At 44.5% G+C, this 14,742-nt stretch overlaps 1 protein-coding gene across 2 annotated transcripts in view; it reads right to left on the minus strand.

Moving 5' to 3' along the window:
• The window catches only part of gria3b (glutamate receptor, ionotropic, AMPA 3b), a 98,088-nt gene that overhangs the window by 37,874 nt on the left and 45,472 nt on the right, over positions 1–14,742 (minus strand). For both annotated transcript variants that reach the window (XM_056287148.1, XM_056287147.1), the window contains exons 4-5: positions 13,177–13,364; positions 3,515–3,568 (exon numbers count right to left, since the gene is read on the minus strand). In XM_056287148.1, coding sequence (XP_056143123.1) covers positions 3,515–3,568; positions 13,177–13,364 — 242 coding nt within the window. The remainder of the gene's footprint in view (positions 1–3,514; positions 3,569–13,176; positions 13,365–14,742) is intronic.

Below are 14,742 nucleotides of genomic sequence, written 5' to 3' on the forward strand. Positions count from 1 at the left end.
GCCCCGTCTGACTCCGACTAGAGGAGGCGCTAGTGCAGTGACAGGACACATACCCACATCTGGCTTCCCACTCGCAGACACAGCCAATTGTGTCTGTAGGGATGCCTGACCAAGCTGGAGGTATCTTTGGGATTCAAACCAGTGATCCCCATGTTGGTAGGAACAGAATAGACCGCTACACCACCCGGACGCCCCAGTTTTTGTTCTTTTTTAATGCTTTGTATTGGAGTATGGATTCGTTTATAGAAATCAAAAAGTCAGTAAGTGTACCTAAGTTTACTTCAAGTTGGGTGTCCGGGTAGCGTAGCGGTCTATTCCATTGCCTACCAACACAGGGATTCCCGGTTCAAATCCTTGTTACCTCTGGCTTGCTTGGGTGTCCTAACAGACACAATTGCCCATGTCTGTGGGGGTGGGAAGCAGTATGTGGGTATGTGTCCCGGTCGCTGCACTAGCGCCTCCTCTGGTCGGTCAGGGCGCCTGTTCGGGGGGGAGGGGGACTGAGGAGAATAGCGTGATCCTCCCATGCACTATGTTCCCCTGGTGAAACTACTCACTGTCAGGTGAAAAGAAGCGGCTGGCGACTCCACATGTATCGGAGGAGGCATGTGGTAGTCTGCAGCCCTCCCTGGATTGGCAGAGGGGGTGGAGCAGCGACCGGGACAGCTCGGAAAAATAGGGTAATTGGCCATGTATAATTGGGAGAAAAGGGGGGGGGATCCAAAAAAAAGTTTACTTCAAGTAACTACGTGTAAACAATGGCAATGTTTTCCTTGATTTGACTGGCCTATTTTGGATATGACAGGTGGAAAAAAAGGAGCCAATAGGTAGATGAATAAAAAAAACACAATGCATGCTAGAAGATATTTTGACAAGCCTGCAGCTCCAACAGTCATCAAATTACATACTGCGTCGTGGGGCCATGCCCTGCATGGTCAAATTGCTGGTTTTCAAGTGCGGCACTGTGTTATGCAGTACAAGGACACATACATAGACTACACAACTGCTGCATAATCACACATACTGAAGCTAGCAAAACAGCAGAGAGGGTTTGGCAAGCGAGGAAAGGTTTTGTCTGCACCTTAAAATAATCATGCTAATAAAGAAGCCGAGTGGACACTTTTCCCTGCTCAAGTAGGGAGAATAATGGACTGTAGCTTAAAAAGGCTGAACAGATGAAATGTGGCATGGTGTTTTTAGTTAGCTTTTGTTCTGTCGGAGAGCATAAATTCATTTTTAAAAGGAGGGCAGTCTGTCCGGAGGGGAGGCAAAGCATTGACAAAAACACAGCGATAAACAAAACAACCCCTACAGAGGGTACAACAAAGACTGAGGGGTCTCGGGGTGGGGAATTTTCCTCAGTGCGGTGGTGCATGGTTGCGTGGACGTACCATTGCAATGAGCGGTACCACCGCAACTATCATAATTTAGTAAAGCAGCCCTCAGTTAGATTTTATTGTGCGATTCATGATTTACGATTATGATTCAAGTATGTGCACTTGCACGAGATGAAGATTCAGTTTCGTAGGCTTAGAACGAGTTCAAGTTCAACTTTATCATCATGTGTATTAGAACACAATGAAACTTTTGTGCTCTGGCTTTCTCTGCCTTAACACAAGGGACACAAGGAGAAAGAACACAAGGACACACCACCCCCAAAAAACCCCCACTACAGACCTACATAGACTATGTACACATGAATCCATGCATTATATACACAATATGCAGCACACGATACCACAACAATGTAAGTTATTTTATTTCATCTTTTGATACATAGTGGGAACCTCGCCGTGGGTGCGGCCAAAATGACCAAAAGATACCTTGCTGTGGAAGATGCAGAATTTCACTTAATCATGGCGGCGCCCACAGGGATGCCCCATACAATGTATAATAAAATAAAGCAAAATAACGCTTTCTGAGCCAACAAAACAATTTGAATCTTCATCTCATGTGAGTGTAAATGCTTTATGTAAATATGGTTAGGAAAATCATATATATAGTATATAGTACATCAATCACGGATGAATAGGCTCGGTAGCCCTTGGCTAACGGGTCGGACCCTTTAGTCGACTGGTTAACGTTGTCGCCCGCGGTGCAGGAAATCTGAGTTTGTGTTCCAGCTGTGACAGTCCGGCTGGGCTGCCCCCCGAATTCGCTACAATATATACACTCACTGGCCACTTTATTAGGTACACCTTGCTAGTACCGGGTTGGACCCCCTTTTGCCTTCAGAACTGCCTTAATCCTTTGTGGCATAGATTCAACAAGGTACTGGAAACATTCCTCAGAGAGTTTGGTCCATATTGACATGATAGCATCACGCAGTTGCTGCAGATTTGTCGGCTGCACATCCATGATGCGAATCTCCCGGTCCACCACATCCCAAAGGTGCTCTATTGGATTGCTTTGCTTTCATGTTGTTGACGCCAAATTCTGACCCTACCATCCGAATGTCGCAGCAGAAATCGAGACTCATCAGACCAGGCAACGTTTTTCCAATCTTCTATTGTCCAATTTTGGTGAGCCTGTGCGAATTGTAGCCTCACTTTCCTGTTCTTAGCTGACAGGAGTGGCACCCGGTGTGGTCTTCTGCTGCTGTAGCCCATCTGCCTCAAGGTTCGACGTGTTGTGCGTTCAGAGATGCTCTTCTGCATACCTCGGTTGTAATGAGTGGTTATTTGAGTTACTGTTGCCTTTCTATCAGCTCGAACCAGTCTGATCATTCTCCTCTGACCTCTGGCATCAACAAGGCATTTTCGCCCACAGAACTGCCGCTCACTGGATATTTTCTCTTTTTCGGACCATTCTCTGTAAACCCTAGAGATGGTTGTGCGTGAAAATCCCAGTAGATCAGCAGTTTCTGAAATACTCAGACCAGCCCGACTGGCACCAACAACCATGCCACGTTCAAAGTCACTTAAATCCCCTTTCTTCCCCATTCTGATGCTCGGTTTGAACTGCAGCAGATCGTCTTGACCATGTCTACATGCCTAAATGCATTGAGTTGCTGCCATGTGATTGGCTGATTAGAAATTTGCGTTAACGAGCAGTTGGACGGGTGTGCCTAATAAAGTGGCCGGTGAGTGTGTATATATATATATATATATATATATATATATATATATATATATATATGAGCCTAATTCAGTGATAGGCTACACTGAGTTTGGCTACTTTTGTAGCTTGTGTCACAAGCACCACACCATTAAATAAAATGGCGGTTATGGCGGTGGCAAGCCCATACCCACAAGCAGCATGCTACCATCGCTAAGTTGCACCATTCTGGTTATTGCCCCCCCCCCCACACACACCCGACAAAGACACGCGCAAACAAAATAAACAAAATATACCACCACACTGTTTCATGACATATACGGTAATCTATAAATATGTGTAAACATTTCCGTTCACTGCTGGTATAGGCAGCATAGGTACTTGGCTTAGTCCCTTCACATGCAGCGGTAAGGTGGGTGCCACTCCCTACTTGGGGAATGGCTTGGCAGTTACTCACGAGATTGGCCAGAATGTAGTGGTAGCCTCGGCTGTTCTTCCCCAGGGTCACAACCTGTGGGAGAGAAGATCAATACTGTAAACCATCCATGAGATGAAAGCCCAGAGGTACAGTGGGACTGCAGCTCCAGTAATCTGTGTGGATGTGCTACTGTGCTGTTGCTCTTTAAGCCGAAACAAAATGAAGCTGCCTATAGAGTAACAATAGAGAGGGAAAAATTAGAGGAAGTGTTAATTAAGGAGGAGCTGATAATGAGAGAGAAACTTTCTGAGCACGGCGGAACATCCTTGAATATTCTGCTGGCTTTGAAGTAATCCATGGTGCAGGGCTGTGTCCCCAATAACGGTAGGATTTAAAGTGCAAATTAAAAAAAAAAGAGGAGATAATTCAAAGGAATATACAGTAAAATGTAGATCTGCCTCTGCTTTGAAAACATCACACCTTTCCAGCATTACAGCTTGTTTCAACCCACGCAGCGTGTCTGAAAATAGCAAGCTGCATTCGGAGCCATATTCTATCATCGGAGTTCTACCATATGCCGTCTTTTTACCTGTTTTTTTTTCCCTCCTTTTTTTTTGCTGGGGGTTATGAGGTTCAACTAGTGCTGAAACTGTAAATTCTCCTTGCTCTCGGTGCATTTAGAAACTGGTTGCACAAATCTGGACATGGTTTTTCTGCTCAGGCCGACAGTTCCCAGGCTGCTGCGGGAGGGACTTCTGGGTGATTGCCATGCAAAGATTGACAGCCGTGTCTCAGTTTTCATCTATGCTCTACAAACACAGAAACACAAGCGTACAGCAAAATCAGCATGTTTGCACATGTTCTGGCTCAGACCCCCGTCACAATAGCAAACAGTCAGTTTATCAATTGCTTTGTGCCTCTACGCTAGCCGGAGGGCTTCATTGTGGCAGGAGGTGCCACATTTATTACCGCGGATCATTTACGACGTTCCTGCGGAGTGGGGTGAACGTGACGCAAAGCAAATGACTATCTTGACATCGCTTTGTCACAAAACTCAAGAGGAAGATTTTGGTGGGCAACTTGGAATAATACACTGTGCTGACGACACACAAAACATAGCACTGATCTGTCATTTCAGCTACGTTATGATTATTCGATTTTGGCTTGGCTGAAGTTGAACCAACCTGGAACCCTTTTTAGGCTTCACCGAGGTATTGCGTCTTGGTCCGAGCAACTTACACAATTGCTCATGCCCGCACATAGCTGCCTCGCAAATCAAATGAAGCCATTTCTCTCCTCTCTGCTGACATCCGAAAGGGACTATAGTGTTTTCCACAAAGGATGGCGATGGCACACAAGGGAGTACAAGCACAAGCTTTTCACTCGTGCTATCAAGCTGCTTAGGTGGGTCAGCATTTGTTGACAGCTTCAAAATCATTAATGCTATAAACTTCAAACGCTGCAGGAAGTCAGGCACGGGGAGTAAACCGAAAGAAAATGAAATAGAAACAAAGAGAAAATCACTTGATCATAAGGCAAAAATGGAAGGGGATGTTCTGTTTTCCTTTTTTTTTTCCCTCCATATCTCAGAATGCCCCCATCTGTGTCTAATGAATAAATGACAGAAGGCTCGGTGAAAGGAAAACTTAATCCGACTTCTACTTTAGTGGGAGTTGATAAAATGCTGGGTAAGTGCTACTGCGACTGTCCTTGCTCAGAAAAACTTCCAGTGACTTTGGAGCCCACTGCATTATACAGTAACCTTGGCAGTGACCATAGGCCTTCTCACACCTGCCCTAGAGCTGGACGGACACAGTCCTCACCCTCCGTCTGCAGCCGAGAGCTCACAGCCAGCCTGGCAACACCAACACAATGCAACCTCAGGCGAAGGCACAGCAAGATTGTAATGATACAGAGATACACAGAACTTCAGGCCAGAACACGCCATTTCCTCTAGACCCTTTTAATTAGGTAGAGTGCAACACTCCTCCTCCTACTGATATGGACAGATTTCATTGTTACCAGGAGGCAATGCACCTTGGAATACATAGTTTGCCAAAGTGAAGACAGCAATAACTGCCACTCACAGAGGGGGAATGCTTTTGCTCTAATTTTCTGTTAAAAATGTTTGCATTGCAAAAAAAAACAAAAAAAAAACTTTACATTGCAAATTCCATCCATCCATTGTCTGAACTGCTTATCCTGCTCTCAGGGATGCTGGAGCCTATTCCAGCAGTCATTGGGCGGCAGGCAGGGAGACACCCTGGACAGTCTGACAGGCCATCACAGGGCCTACACACACACACACACACACACACACACACACACACACACACACACACACACACACACACACACACACACACACACACACACACATACACATACACATACACATACAGGGACAATTTAGTACGGCCGAGTCACCTGATCTACATGTCTTTGGACTGTGGGAGGAAACCAGAGCCTCTGGAGGAAACCCACACAGACACGGGGAGAACATGCAAACCCCACACAGAGGACGACCCGGGATGACCCACCAAGGTCGGACTACCCCGGGGCTTGAACCCAGGACCTTCTTGCTGTGAGGTGACCGCGCTAACCACTGTGCCGCCACATTGCAAATTTTGCATTGCAAAATCAAAAAAGTAGCTACTGAGAGCAGAAATGGGAGAATAATTTCATCTTTGCCATGGTAGTATGCATGACTGCAGATGGGGTGGGGGTGCAGCAGCAGTGGTGCAGTCAACAGCGCATATGCAGCTGTAGAGGATTGACCTAAATGGCAGCTAAGTTTCAAAGTGGTGGCCAACAGTGTCTTCTCTCCTGTAGCGAGGCTTGGTCCTGAAACCCAAGCCAAATAATACCAGCTACCCTGCCAGACATAGAACTGTTAACTTATCAGGCTGGCATCCATTTCAAGAATTGCCGGGCCCTTGTGTGTAAACCTTTAAAAATAAAGGACTGTTTATATCCAACCTAGCCTCCCCACGCATCCCCTTAACACACTGGGAGCAACAGTCAGGTTCAATTCTAATGTTTTGTAGCTTTCATGATCATATATTACAAATATATGCACTCATGAAACCGTGAACGGATAACCAGTGTGCAGCAAACCAAGCAGTTTTTCTTTCAGGCAATTGACCAGCACCTAGAAAGTTAAAGGCATAAAATATTACACCACTACTGGGAGAAAAACTCGTCTTCTGCTCACTAAGTATTCCCTCTAATTTCTTCTTGGTCAAGCAGCTGCTTCCCCCCTGGTATCTTGCCATGTCGCCCGAAAACCCACCACGCAATATTCCAAAAGTTCGGAATATTGGCAGTCGTTATTTAATTCAGTCGCAATGTATCATTCAGAGCTGAGCTTCAAAGCTTAGTTGTGTACATGAATAACCAGCAGTCCGTAGTGCTGCAAGAGACCTCTGACAATGCTAATGTGATCTAGCTAATCAGCTTTCCCTTGAAATGGATATTGGGATTTTTTTCATACAAAAAGCAGTGCCCCAGATGATTTTGTATTAACTTTCAAATAACACTGAGACAGCCTTGGATTTTAATTTCCCTCCCCATCGCTCCTCTCTCTGTCTATAGCTGCCTTTTTTCATTGTAGATGTGTTTGAATGGGAATATTTTTGTACACACACACAAACATATACATGCACACACACATGCACACACAACACACACGTCTGCACACATACACACTACCCAAGAAGCACTTCTGCCCAACATAGTCCAATGGAAGATATGTGGTCCTTGGACGTCTTCACCCCAAATAATCGGACTACCCTTTTTTCATTTACCCTCTTGCACATTGATCCTCACGCTAACTCCACCACCTTTTGTTCTACTGCTGAAGGAGGGCTTATGTTCCTGCCTGGAGTTTTCTCTTAAGCCTGATGGGGATTGACAGCCAACGTGACCTTGGCTTCACCCTCCACCAGATTCTGCTGCATAGCCTGCCAGACAGGGAGCCTAAATGTAAAACTCCAGCTGCACATTTACAACCAATGTTCAATAAATGGCAGGCCATTTTCTGCCAAGGCTGACCTTTCCCCATTGTGGAGTTTACCACTGCACTGGAAAGGGAGGCTGGAAATGATTGGTTCCCAAGAGTTTGTAAATATCATGCGATTCATTCAGGAATATGAAAAAAAGACGTTGATAGTTGCGTTATTTTTACCCTCATCCCGCAATGTGAAGCCGCCGAACTCTGAGAAACATTTCAAAAGGCTTTCGGTATGCAGTATAACTACAAATTGCCAAAAATAGTCGATCAAATCTGCAGCATTATCTGCCAGAGCATTCCGGTTGGAAAGGAGTTCAGGAGAAATCAATATACCCAGTTGCAACAGGGTTGGACAAAAGGATAAATTTGGGTGCAGTGCCTCGGTGCAGAAGTAATGTCCTCCTCTTTAGTCCACAATTCGGCTCCAAGGCTCTTGGTACAAGTATTCTTGGTGGAATACTCTAATTATCTGGCAGTAGCACCCATAGCTTAGGCATTTTTTTTCTTTCCTTGGCAGCCCAAATCCATTTCCCCGGAGGTGGAATGAGTGTTGGCCTTCCCCCAAATGCACAACATTTTAGAGACACCTGACTCATATTCAGATGGTTATGAGTATCATTGCTTTGAAGTATGGGAGCAATTTGCCATTCGATATCTTAGCAGGAAGGCATTGCATTTTTGACCTCATACTTGGCAGGCCCGCACAAGTTTAAGTGCCAACAACATGCATTTAAATCAGGAAGAGACTCCGACTCTTGTTTCGGCGATGCTAAGTGGGATCGGGATGATTTTGATTAGATCAAAAAAAGTAGTATTCTCACTCAACAGCTCTCATCAAGAATCTATAATGAGACAAAAATCTATAATGCTCATGCGCTGTATTTCCAGCCGAAGCCATATAGCAAAACCGCCGCAGTGTGAGCACATTGTTCCAAACCTCTCATCCAGCAGGGGAGTCGGCAGGTCACATTCTCATTAATGATAAGGCTTTAATCCCATTTAATTCTGTAATCTCTGAGAGTAAATGACCCTTAACAGCCAGGGTTGGTAACCGGGGGGATTTGAAGACACTACATATCCCGGACTTTACATCACATAGCACAAGGTTCAGCTATATTTCCATCAGCCCCCTCCTCTCAGCCTGGTTTCTCAGCCAGGGGGACAATAAGCTGACGGTGGAGTCAGGAAGGACTTTCATATCATCAGTGACATGAGCCCCAACCCCCACCCCCCACCTTAAGGTGGAGGGAAATGAGAGGCACTGAAGCAGGGGAAGCCAGGCGTCATCATTATTAGAAGATGGAATCAAGGTGTTCGCCTGGCTCTGAATTGCACGAGAGGGTTTTATGTCATGGATTAAGACCTTTTTTTTTCTTTTTTTTTTTCAATCACTGATGTACCTTTTGGAAATTGTGTTCCTTCTAAGAGGCTGGCAGAGAAAGTTGAAGATTCTTCACTTGAATTTGTTTGACTTCCTAATAATTCCAGTTGTGTTCTTGTCTTTTGATACGCGACAGCATGTGCACATCAAAATGCCCCCTACCTGTTGAAAGGGAACACTGTTTCCTCCCTCTTTTTCTCCTGATATCAAACTAAGCAATAATTAAGGGAATTTATTTGACTTGTTGTTTTTTGTTTTTTTTATCTGCTTTGACCAATTTCCCTTTTTAATCTCCCATTCCTTCAACCTCCCATGGTCAGATAATTTCTTCCCCATTGTGATAGAAGGAATACATTTATAATACACACACATACACACACACACATATATATATGTGTGTGTGTGTGTGTGTGTGTGTGTGTGTGTGTGTGTGTGTGTGTGCGTGTGCGAGAGAGAGAGAGATTCAAAATTCTCCATCAGGGTGGACTGAGAATCCTTCCACTTTTGGCGAGGTGAAAGAGAAAGGATCTGCAATACTTAAATAGAGCACAATATGGCCTCTCACTACACCTTAACAGGCAGCAATATGTTCATGTTGTTGTAAAAATTCTGCAGATGCACCTCTCATTTTTTTTCTCATACCATCTTTCCTTTTAACTTTGTGTGTGTGAGTGCGTGTGTGTGTGCGTGCATGTGTGCGTGCATGTGTGTGTGTGCGTGTGCGCGCATGCATGCATGCGTGCGTGTGTGCGTGTGTGTGAACACGCGGCTTTGCAGCTGGCAAAGCACTCGCAGTCTGCCTGTCTTTGAACAGCTTGTGTGCTCTGGGCCTGTCCCAGACGCCATTCATTCTTGCCTGCCTCTCTTTACACAGGAGATGAGCAGGTTGTTGCCTCTGAGCAGACTCCATCACTGAAAGCCCAGGAGTGTAGAGAGCCAAGAAGGACCATAAAGGCGAGCACAGCACGCAGATATCTGGGTATGTGTGCAATTTTATATAGATGGATTATATTATGCACACACATACGTATGCTCTCACATGCATGCAGGCAGACACACATTCACATGTGCACACACATTCTGTAGCTACGCCTGCATACATCCACCCTCACACACACACACACACACACATACAGTGCATGCATGCACACACTCACACAAACACACACACAAAATAAGTAAATTGCATCAGCCCTGAAAATGTAACATTTTGATAAAGCCCAACACAGTGGTATCAACACAAAAAATGATGAATAATTGACCCTTCTTTCTGTGTTCACTACCTTCCTTAAGTGTGACAAGCCCCCCCCCCCCTTTTTACATAATGTCACCATAACAATGGATGCTTCTACTGATATGACTTGAAATGACTACGACTTGGCTATGACTCAGAGAGCAGCGCTGGCAGAGACTCCCCCATTTATGTTGTAAGGGAAGGATAGCCATTGGATTAATTTATCTGCAATGCAGTATGTTAACAGGAAAGTCCTATGGGTGATAAATCCTGAGTTGTTGTTGTTATGGCACAAAACAGTAATGACCTGGGTGTGGCTTTCTGCTCAGCGCAAGTCTTATAAATCTCTTGTAACTCTCACTCGGCTTCTTATAGGGGTAAACAAAACTGTGACAGATACAGCAGTATGCAAATGCGCTCTGCTACCACACAACTGGATTTTGTCACGTAAGATAATGAACCTAATCAAAAGAAAATTCAACTTGAAGCATGTATGACAGAAGAGAGATTTGCATGTAGTAAGTGATAAAACATTTCCCCCATTTAAAGCAACTGCTGCTGGCATGCCTAGGAACACAGCAGCATGGATTAGAGTTTTATTAATTTCACATTTTTTATACAAACTGAGTACTCTTGGAAAGGCCAAGCAGGACCAAAGCGTTGGCAGTAAATAAATCGAAAGTGGTGCTACGGGAGAGAGCAGCGATTTCTTCCAGTGTGAAACAAATGGACGGATATGTGGAGGTTGAATGAGACGCCCCGAACTCGGCTATTCAAGATAACTCTCCACTCCGTGGAATTTATTGCCTGGTATAAAGGAATTCCTTCTGCAGAGGGATTATTCATACTGAAATCATAAGACTAAGCCACTGAGCTGATTCCCCATTTCCCATTCCCCAACAATCAGCTGAGTGGATCTGTCCCACCTCATGATCTTCTCTCCATAGGCAGCGACCTCGGCAGACAGAAGGGATGGATTGACTTTGTAAGGGACATATGGATGTGGACACTTCCATGTAAGTGAGCTTAAGGTGCATAGCTGATGCAAAACGCATCGTGTCTGCAAGAGATGCTTGCCTGTTTCTCTGCAGTCCTCCTGTCATGTGCACAGCTGTATCATCACGCAACACAAAGGAATTAGCCTCTATCAAGTCAAAGCCTTGCTTACGGGGGTGGGTGCACGTGTGCTTTTCTGTTTAGCACTGATAGGCCTTTGAGGAAGACAGTCCACCTTAAATTCTGGTGTGTGTCCAACAGGGGGGCAGCTGTGCAGTGAAATCCACTGGCTTTGCCAAGTGCATGCGACTCATTAGTATTGGCAGAGCCGGCTAATTTAGTTCCATTAACTTAAAAAAAAAAGGAAAAAGAAAAAAAAGAGAGAGATAATCTCACTCTGAGGTCATCACTGAGACAAGAACCCAAGTGCTGCTTTGGAGGATGAGGAGTGTGAAAACTTCAATTTACCCTTCACCACCAAAAAAAAAAAAAAAAAAAAACAAAGTTTAAAGGGAAAAATAGATGATGACGGGGAGTTAAGGAGGTGATTCTCCAAAAGGAAAACATAATAATTCATCTCTTTGAGAAAAAAAAGGGAAAAAGACGAGAGAACATCAAACAGATTAGTGCCCTGTGCATCCTTAATGTTTGGTTTTTTATTTTTTAAAAACCAATTAAAGCCGAAACCATTAATGTGTCACAAACGTGATTTGTGATGTGTGTTCTCCGCTTCACTTAAAAGGAGATGCTTTTTTTTTTTTTTTTAAGAAAAGGGAATAGATGTTAATACAGTCCGTGAATTGGGAGGGGGGGGGATTGGCGGCGCATAAATTAAATTAGACACAGCAAATTAATGCTAAAAGCAATTGTGTTTTAAACTATGACTCCGGGATCAAATTAGATTCCTAAAAACAAATGAAACTAACAGTAATTGAGGGGATATTGTGAAGGCAAAGGGATGATGATATCTAAATGGATGTTGACGTGCAGGATCTAACTGACGGGCCGGTTGTCTTCAGAGCAGCAGTCGTGTGCTGGGGGGTTGTCTGCTGGTGCAGGAATTGGAAAAGTGAGGAGATGCATGGCGTAGCCACTCATCTATTCCCCCAGCTATCAGGACTAGTGAGCCTTTCATTTCCTCCCAAGGCATTGGACACGATAGAGGGGCTGAAGGGGTCCAGGGTTATTAGAATTGGATTAAAAAGGCTACATCTTCAGTGGGCTCTCCAAGTTTATGCCCAGACTTCTCCGTCTCACGGACCCACCGTTAGCCCCGGCTGATCTGTCCGCCTCACACTTAACATCTGCAAATGTGAAACCGATTGGCTCATGCCAAGTTCTCCGAAGTTGCACCGTTAACTCTCATTCAATTTAATGTAGCATTGTCCCATAAGGTTGCATAAAGACAAGAAATAAGGAGAAAAAAAATACATATAAAAATACCTGTCTGCATTATCTAAAGTATCTGGCTGCAATCTTCCGTCCATTACTAAAACCTATTGTAGAAAGTAGCAGTAGTAGCATGTTTGTTTTTCTTTTTTGGAATTCCCCCCCCCCTTTCTCCCCAATTGTACCAATTACCCCACTCTCCCGAGCCGTCCTGGTCGCTGCTCCACCCCCTCTGCCGATCTGGGGAGGGCTGCAGACTACCACATGCCTCCTCCGATACATGTGGAGTCGCCAGCTGCTTCTTTTCACCTGACAGTGAGGAGTTTCGCCAGGGGGACATAGCGCGTGGGAGGATCACGCTATTCCCCCCAGTTCCCTCTCCCCCCTGAACAGGTGCCCCGACCGACCAGAGTAGGCGCTAGTGCAGCGACCAGGACACATACCCACATCTGACTTCCCTGCCGCAGACACTGCCAATTGTGTCTGTAGAGATGCCTGACCAAGCCGGAGGTAACACGGGGATCCAGACCGGAGAGTCCTGTGTTGGTAGGCAACGGAATAGACCGCCACGCTATCCAGATGTCCCCTTCATTGTAGCATGTTTTAAATATTTACAAGGATGCTATCCTGTTGTTTATACAGTATCTGGTAAAAGGCAAGTATCACCACCGAAACAGTGAGAGTGATACCTGTTCCAGTATGGTGTTGATCCTGTCCACTTCACAGTCAATCACATAACGCTTCTCTTGCCTCCTGTCCATCTCCTCAATGATGCGTTTGAACTCCGCCGCATCTGTTGTGCTGCTCACAGACCGGGCAGTGACCTGCCAGTTGTTAGCTACTGCTGCCTCCATGATGGCCTGCAATATAGAGAAACCTAGAGAGAGAGAGAGAGACAGACAGACAGAGAGAGACAGACTCGACATTAAACAGAAAAGACTATCTTAATGGCAATAAAGTACTATAACAATTATGCAAGGACTGAGTGCCCATTAATTTATTCCAGATCAGTATTTGCCTAATTCAAAAGTGAAAGGCCATCTCATTACAATCTAAAATAGCTTTCCAAAGTCTCGCTAAAACATTGTCTAGACACTAGACAGTGTTCAGGTGAATGTGAATGTATATGTGTGCGTGTGCGTGTGTGTGTGTGTTTGTTTGTAGGTTTTGTATTTTTGCTTTTTTAGCATGTATATGTATTTAGTGTTTGTGTGTGTGTGTGTGTGTGTGTGTGTGTGTGTGTGTGTGTGTGTGTGTGTGTGTGTGTGTGTGTGTGAATCTTTCGCTGGCGTGTTCTGGTGGCAATATCATAATGAAGTGAAGCAACACCGTCGAGACGAAAATTATATCTCCACATTATTAAAAGAGCAGTAGGTGATGTTATTGTGTTTGGCATCAATTAAATCATGGCATTTAGCTAAGCTACATTTTAACTTTGACAGGCTGGAGAAACAATTCCCGGGTCCTTATTTCTCCTTGAAGACCCTTCTCCTCCAACCCAGTTATAGATAAAGACAATGAAAGATTCATCCAGTCCAGTCATAGAGAGAGAGAGCATTATGCCAGCAGAAGAGTGGAGGATGAGCCCTTCTAATGATTAATTCACACGTGAAATATTTTCATTTAGCACAGCTCTCAGAAACACTATGGTCAGATGACACACCACATCATGAATAATGCAGCCCTATTTCTAGAGGACTATCCCTAGATTGCCCATAGTGCAAGGCGAAATAAAAAAGGCTTAACTCTTCCAATGTATGGCTAGAGAGAGAGAGAGAGAGAGAGAGAGAGAGAGAGAGAGAGAGAGAGAGAGAGAGAGAGAGAGAGAGAGAGAGAGAGAGAGAGAGAGAGAGAGAGAGAGCGAGAGAGACAGAGAGACAGACAGATAGACGGACAGACAGAGAGAGACGGGACATGAGGGCTATTAATGAAAATCAAGAATAGTGTTTTCATTAAACTCTTGCAGCTTGATTGCTTTTGAAATGTAGGAGCAAAGAGCTCATTTTCAGTATCTTTCCACTCAAGTTTTACAAATGGTCAATTTTTATGTTTTCCACAAATCAATACCGAAGAGAACTTGAAACAACAAGAGAAACCAAACAAACAAACAAATAAATAAATAATAAACTTCCTTGCTGGCATGCAGCAGATGTACTGATTTCACATGACGATTAATACTATAGAAGCTGAAATATTTGGTCACTGGGTATTATGCAAATAGTCTGATGCAGTGTGAGCAACAATGGGCATAGAAA

Source organism: Lampris incognitus, chromosome 1, assembly GCF_029633865.1.
Source record: "Lampris incognitus isolate fLamInc1 chromosome 1, fLamInc1.hap2, whole genome shotgun sequence".
In the NCBI taxonomy this organism is placed as follows: domain Eukaryota; kingdom Metazoa; phylum Chordata; class Actinopteri; order Lampriformes; family Lampridae; genus Lampris; species Lampris incognitus.